At 39.3% G+C, this 8,056-nt stretch overlaps 1 protein-coding gene across 1 annotated transcript in view; it reads right to left on the bottom strand.

Moving 5' to 3' along the window:
- Positions 1-4,153: 4,153 nt before the first annotated feature.
- FOXF1 (forkhead box F1) overlaps positions 4,154-8,056 on the bottom strand; it is a 4,082-nt gene continuing 179 nt past the window's right edge. Inside the window, exons 1-2 of the mRNA XM_075189346.1 lie at positions 6,971-8,056; positions 4,154-5,208 (exon numbers count right to left, since the gene is read on the bottom strand). The exon at positions 6,971-8,056 is cut by the window's right edge and continues 179 nt beyond it. Of these exons, the coding sequence (XP_075045447.1) occupies positions 5,051-5,208; positions 6,971-7,949 (1,137 nt within the window). The 5' untranslated portion in view covers positions 7,950-8,056 and the 3' untranslated portion in view covers positions 4,154-5,050. The remainder of the gene's footprint in view (positions 5,209-6,970) is intronic.

The raw sequence follows: 8,056 nt of genomic DNA, 5'->3' as shown, positions 1-8,056 counted from the left end.
TCCCAACTGTAAAGCGCTATGGAATATGTTGGTGCTATATAAATAAATGATGATGACGGTAGGTGGAGGAGACTATTTATCCTCAGTACATTGACCTCCACGGCCGCCTGCGCTGACTGTACGTGGTCGATGAACCCCAAACGTTCAACACTAAAGGGATGAAACAGTACAATATAAATACACAGATTATTTATAGGGGGCATAATGATTGGCTAATCGGTTTTGAAATGTAACAGAGACTTAACATGGGATTAAAATTTTAAAAGTTTAAAAGCCCTCCCCCTTCCCCCATTGGACAGCACAGTGGTTAGCATTGCTGCCTCACAGCGCTGGGGTCACGAGTTCAATTCTATCTATTCCTATCTGTGTGGAGTTTGTATGTTCTCCCCATGTTTGCGTGTGTTTACTTCTATACTTCAAAAACATCCTGGTAAATATGGAATGTAGATTGTAAGCTCTGCTGGCGCAAGGACGGATGAGATTGATTTCATATTCTCTGTACAGCGCTGCATAATATGATTGGTGCTATGTAAATTAACGGTAAATGATACAATCATATATGGTCCAGATCAGGTATTATCCAGGAACCTACATATTATATATTAAAACATAAAATCAAATGAATATGAACCTTTATTCCCTTCTAGAAAATGCTGCCAATCCCACCCACCTTACCCCACAGCCCACCCTGACAGTCTACCAACATCTGTGGCCAGTCCTGGAGGCACCTGATTGGCATCGTCCCAGCAGATAATAGGCCAATCAGACTGCAGGATACGGCAGTGTCACATAAGTCTCCGACAGACTGAAGAGTTCCCAGCGATAGATGACAATAACTCTCAGTATCAGTCAATGACAAGTGCTGCTCTCTGTGGTGGCATAATATTGTTTTGTGTGTATTAAAACCACAAACACTATTAATTTCCCAATAGATTCACCTCATATGAAGCCAAAATAATTAAAGGTTTATTATAATATTGGGAACAGATGGGAAAACTAAAATGTCCTGTCTTTTCCCAATATTATAATACAGATGGGAAATTTGAACTACAACTGGCTGACTATATATATATAAAAATATTTATTATGTGTGTGTAAATCTTTGTAATGATATTAAATACAATGTTACACCACTGTTATTAGCTTTTATTATTGAAGTATAATCTATAATATTTCATATATTATATGTAATATGTGTGAGATATATATATATATATATATATATATATATATATATATATATATATATATATATATATATATATATATAATTTATTTAGTTTGGTGACACAATGTTGCTGCACTTTGCAGATTAATCATTCTGCTTATGAAAGTTGTTCTTCAGCTATAACACAGTGTAATATTCTTCCAAATAATCTTATTATCATAAGGAGACTGAATTAAATGAAACAAATTCTTCTGGTTATGAAATAATGTTGTTTTGTGCATGTTATAGATTTGCTTTTCTGTATTAAAGACAATTGTTTATTAATTGTATAATGAGCTGTCCCGAGTATAGTAATCTGTAGGATACAGTGATCCTGTAAACTAGTTACTCACAGACCCCTAGTGTTACATGACCACAGTTCTCTCAAGTTAAGGAATAATAAGATGAGATCGAGTGTTAGCTCTTGTTTTCATTCAGAGCTGAGCAGTCTGGAAATTAAACCTTTCAAATGATAATCTAATGAAAGGTCCGCACAGACGGGTTACATTGAGAATCTGCTGCCCAGTGCAACCCTGCACCATCAATAACATCCGTTTAAAAATCTAATGTAGCAGGAGCAGTGGTCTGTTGTGGATGCTTCGTTTGTAAAATAATGTCATAACTAATGGCTGACTACAGACAAAAAAAATAAAATATATGACTATCTAATATAGTAATCCTGCCCGGGAACAGTTTTGAAGGATATATGACATTTCTCCATCTTATCCTCCATGTAAATGGTAGATACGTTTAAAACCCGGACAAATACGCCTGGTTTACAGTACAGCTGCAATTATATAGATCTATGCTGTATGCACCTGAACGACGTATAAAGCAGCCATACATTATATGGAGTATATCTGGGTACAGACCTTGGTATAAAGCTTCATCCTCCACCCCCCTGCAGTGCCAGCGCTCAATGTACCAACACTCACTGGGAACTGACGCAAACACTGCTCCATAGTACATAGCAACCAATGACACATTTACTTTCATTACAGTCAGTTGCACTCGGACAATTCCATGCAGGGCTCAGATACACAGATGAATAATTTGTAGGGGGGCAAGAATATAACTGACCCACGAACTATAATATACAACTTTCTACTGGATACAAACTGCATTATAATTTCAGAACTTGATGTTGTTTTGCTAAATAATAATTGTCTTATGTTATTTGTGACCGTACAGTATTGTTGTCCTTCCCTATAACACATTACAACTAAGTATTTCAGTCCCTGGGGCCCATTTATTTTGGACTTTGCATTAATCCGATCAAAACAATTATCTAATTAGCTGCTGAGTGACAGCCCCATTGTGCACCATATTGTACAATAAATTGTCATTGTTGAACCCGGAGTATTATTGTTATTGTATTATTGTTAATGTGTCCAATATGTGCCTGATGATGTAATAGCAGAACCGTATGTTCCTCATTGGCGTTCAATGGCTTCAATAACACATTTTCGGGTTTAGTAAAGTGTAATAAATTCAATAATGTGACTTAACCTACGGGAACCAATCAGATGTCAGCATTTAGTCGTCCGGTGCAGTCAGACTAATGAACAGTAAAATCTTATTGGTTGTTACAGGAACTTGCAGTATTTTATTACATAAATCCCACTGTACATTTAGGGCGTTGCTGAGTTTAGCGCAGACCCCTCTGGATGCGCAAACTGAGAGAAGATATAACACACATAACAGTACAGAACTATATATAACACAAGTTATGTAACTTCCTAAAACTTGTTATAAAGTTCTTATCAGCTCATTATTACGGTTATTTCTAAACTCCAGTTTTGCTCTAGTAGAGGTCAAAGCTAATTGTACCCCCCCCCCCTCCCCCCCGGGGCTGGGATATATAACTATAGACACAGATTCGAGGGGATTATAATTTAGCAGAAGTTGCCTCCTATCTGTAATACTCCACATACATTGCAGGAAAGTTAAAATGACATTTTATTTATCCGTCCTGTTTTCCATCCTGATATATAATACTTGTATGTTAGTGATAAGGACTTGTGACTGATCTGTGTTACCCTTCCCCTGTCTTTGAATACATAAGAAGTAATTAGGGTGCTGCCCCCCCCCCCCATACACACACACACACACACACACACACACAATCACATAGTTCACATTTGAAATGAACCAGGGACTTGAGTGACTGATTTACTGCCCCACAGTGGGGAGACTGCGGGGGGTCTACACGGGGTCTGGTCAATGCCAATCTCACCAGCTCTTGTGGAACTACAAGTCTCAGCACGGCATGCCAGCCTCTAGGACTTGTAGTGGCCAACGTCAGGACTATCGCGTCTCCGAGCATATACCATGTATCACACATATCCAGCTCATCATATAGTGGGGGGCTGGGAATATCCTCTCTGTATATGTTGAATAAATAAATATGGGATAAAACATAATCTTAATACCGCAGCCGAATTGATGCGGTAAATTCTGCGAGTTGGATGAAGCCCCCCAATTATCAATAAATACTGAAACATATTATATCAGAAATATGTCCCCCACTAAATCCTGTATATACACCCCAGGTGGACTTTAGGAAAGATTAAGAAATATAATCTTATTCATCAATAAAACAAATCAGCCCAAACTCTAATATATGATTATTGATTCATTTTAATTAATTATTAAAATTGCTTCTATTTCACAATCCATTTTTTTTTACCCTGAATTAATTTAATTAATTAATTTAATTTAGGTAAATCTACTTTTGCTAGTTCGTCTTTAAATGTGTTTAATATTTTGTTGTGTATTAAAAAAATCGATACAATACTGTATTTTGTTGATGTTTTAAAATGTAATATTTACATGGAAATATCATTCCATAGAGGGGAAATAAAGGACCCAGCATTTATGTTTATAAGTAGTTTGACCAAAAAGGTTTTTTTTTAATAATAACGTAAAATGCAACATTTTCTGGAAATTTACAAATAGCAAAAACATTTTATTTTTGTTTTGTTTTTTTTCTCCTTTTTTGTTAAAAGTACAGACACAAAAACAATATACATTTGTACAGTGCAGAGAAAATGAAAGTAGATGTCAGCGCAGAGCACTAACCTCCCAAATACAGACAGACGTAAAACCTTCACTATATATAAATTTATATAAAAAGTATCAGAGTTTTGTACACAGAACAGAACTTGTTCCAAAGTTACAGTGACCAAAAAAACAAACAAATTTCACACGGCAAATATTGCCAACGAAAACACCATTTTTATACTGATAATCTGATGCCTGGTGCTGTCTCTTTGTTACTGGATAAAACATAAATAAATAGTGTATGAAAAAAAAAGTGCCATGTTCGCTCTGCAAGTGATGAGTCTGAGCCTGAAGTCCTCTCTCATTGGCCAGCAGGATGGGATCTGGTTATTGCTCAATTGACGATTAAATCAATATATAGATTTTTTTTTTTTACAAATTCTGACAGCAAAAAATGAAAATAACTGCTACGATATTGTGGTGTTGTGCTTGATACATTGGTTTGACTTTTAGTACATAGAAGGTGTATATTTATGTACCATGGATATAAGATATAATGACTTTTGCTTTCCGATAAAGATGTCTGCAATTTTCTACATTTATATTAGATTTCTATACCAAAGAGGTGGTTTCTGTAAAAACTAAAATGCATAAAATGGTCAGTGTTACTCACTTACTAAAATGCCAATAACATTAGTCTGACTTGGTGGAGCTTCTGGAGGTCAGTGAGGCTTCCACTGATTTGAGGTCTGAGATCTGACAGTCTTTATTTTGCAGACCGGCCCAGGTGCAGAGTCCCCTTGTCTGATACCCTATGGCTCTGGGATGCCCCGGTCCGGATCACATCACACAGGGTTTGATATCCTGGTAACTGACTTGTTGGTGGTAATAGGAGCCGGCCCCTGCATGCATTGAGGAGGAGGCCATGGCGTTGAAAGAGAAGACAAACTCTTTTCTGTCGTTCATACTGGGGGACTGAGAGTGATACCTGGGAATACCTAAGAGGAAGAGACACGTATTAGTATTAAGATTGTGTATAGATGTGGGCAACCTATAGCGCTTCAGCTTTGGCTGCACTATAAAGCCCAGCATTCTGTCTGCTTCACATAATATAGCCGGAGGGCAGCAAATTGTCTGCACGTCTAACCTGTCACCAATCGAGACCCTAATACTATTTAATTTAAAATTTAGTGCAACAGCTTTGCCACAATTATATAATACAGAATGCAATATTATGTTATATCTATAAAAATATATGGTATATTTGATTTGTTTTGCAAAACTGTGTGCATGGCAAAATAAATCTAATACATATATATATATATGGATAGGTGCGTTTCATTTTGTATTATATAATTCAGGGCAAGTTGATGCATTAAAATTTAAAATGATTATATATATATAATGTGTGTGTGTGTGTGTGTGTGTGTGTGTGTGTGTGTGTATGTGTGTATGTACAGAGAGGGGGAGAGATGTATACATTCTCTCCAATTCGTTATAATTTATAATTATTTGCTTCCACATTGTGGGAAAGTTCGGATGTTCTGTAATTTTTCTCTTTCTTTCATATTTTGTAGGAGGATGAACAGATACATTGTACAAATCATTCCTGCTTTAGTCAGTAGAATAAAAGACAGCTAGTTTCCCATCAAACTCTGCTAATAGAAAGTTAAATCCCCGAAAGCTCTCTGTACATCCCAACCACTTACTGGGGTAATTATGTTAATTGTCATGGAAGGAAACCGCTCAAATATTATACTAAAGAACCGGAGAGGCCGGATAATGAGAGCTTAAATACCCCGATAATAACATGTTATCTGACACATATGGAATCACAATTCTTATCATATAATAAATAGTATTAATTTAGTCTACATATTATCAGATCCTGACTTATGACTTGTCCCTATTAACCTTTTGTTATATGAACGTTTGTCTGTTCCTTGGCAGTCAAAGGGTCAATTAGCGCATCAATCTACAATGAATGTCACGATAAGAGATAGGGAACAGAGAAACGATAAGATTTAATAATCTAATATATATTTAAATGTTATAAAGAGTGGAAAAGATAATGCGTGGATTATAATACAAAGGGATTCATACATCATGACAATGTTGGGGACATTTTTGGGCAACATTTTGCTTCGAATATATAATTGTTAAATATTCGGTTGTATTTATGTGATAAACATTCCAGAAATGCTGTTTAGTGCTTTGATCCATAAAAGTAACAAAGTGTATTTATTTGTAGACTATATATAAAAGCGCCCTTGGGGAGTTTGGATAAGAGGGGGATAAGTCTCCTGATAAGTGGGCTGGGGTATTTGACACGATATTCCGTGGGCCAGAACAAGCCCGAGGCCTTCAGACAGACCCTTTACCCTTGTGATCCTTAATTATTCGGCTTGCAGCCCCAGTGGCACCACGCTAAATGTTCACATGTCATCTCTGTCCCACATGTGGTCCCTCAGACCATTACACCCCCCCCCTTCCCCATCTTATTTTCCCTTATTTCGTTTATGTGACTGCAGAGATAACTAACAAGTTTTCTTCCAGGCCATCAGTGAATACCAGGACTGTATTATTCTGTTACTTTGTATCCTTCCAATAACTGAGTCACACCGGATATATGAACAGTCATTCTGGGCTCTCATTACTGCGTATTAATTATCAGTATTGTTATAATTATTATTATTGTTATGTATTATGTATGCAGGCTGCCCTGGGCTGGCCACTTACTGTCAGTGCAGGGGTACTTACCTTGTAAGTCTGAGGCTGTGTTGTGGCTGTTCTGGTGCAGGTAGGACTGGTCCAGGGTGTGTGACGAGAGGCTGGATGACAGGGGGTTACTGGCAGAGTTACACGGTGAGAGGGGCTGTTGTTTGATGTAAGGGGCACCGCCGGAGAGGGCAGTAGATGAAGGTGCCCAGGCGGATGCTGGACTTGAGTACACAGAATGCGGCTCCATCACACCTCCTCCTCCAAGCAGAGGAGAGCCAGAATCATGATGGGGGTAGTCACCCCCGGAGGGGCCCGTACAGCTGCCCATGTAGGAATGGCCACCATTGGTAGCTAGATGTGACACTGGGTGCCCAGTTAACCCCATCCCATCCACGTTACCCGACAGATGCCCATTCATCATTCCTATGCCACTGTCCAATGACAGACTGTTGGGTGGGCACGAGATGGCCCCACCAGACCCTTGGAAGCTGTAGGTATCTGGTATGTGGTTGAAGCCCAGGCCGTTCATCATGCTGTACATGGGTTTCAGGGCTTGACATTTCCTCCTGAAGCCCCTGGGCCTTCTCCTGAAGGATCCTTCCTCAAACATAAACTCGCTGGCGGGGTCAATGGTCCAGTAGTGCCCTTTGCCCGGTCTGCCCAGCCCCTTGGGCAGCTTAATAAAACACTCATTCAAGGACAGGTTGTGCCTGACAGAGTTTTTCCAGCCCTGGTAGGAGCCCCTAAAGAAAGGGAAGCGGCTCTGGAGGAACTGGTAGATCTCGCTGAGGGTCAGCCTCTTGGTGGGGGAGCTCTGGATGGCCATGACTATCAGAGCTATGTAGGAATATGGAGGCTTCTCTGGCCTCCTGATGCCAGCGTTGGTCTTCTTGCTCTTGGTGGCGCAGGAGGCTGACTCCATGACAGCAGTCTGCCCACTGTGCTTCTCTGTAGCTGCAGACATGGGGCTGCTCTGGGCAGGGGTCTGGGAGGGAGGTTGCTGGATCTCTGCGGTCATTTGTGCAGCCGAGAAAGCTGGAACGTCTGGATGATGCGTAATTGTGAGCGCAGAGCCTGGCGCCTGAAGGCTGGAAGACTGCAGCTTGTCCTGAGCTGCTGCTGGTT

Source organism: Mixophyes fleayi, chromosome 10, assembly GCF_038048845.1.
Source record: "Mixophyes fleayi isolate aMixFle1 chromosome 10, aMixFle1.hap1, whole genome shotgun sequence".
NCBI classification, from domain to species: domain Eukaryota; kingdom Metazoa; phylum Chordata; class Amphibia; order Anura; family Limnodynastidae; genus Mixophyes; species Mixophyes fleayi.
Note: the sequence above shows the minus strand (reverse complement) of the source record. Positions and strands in the feature narration are given on the sequence as shown.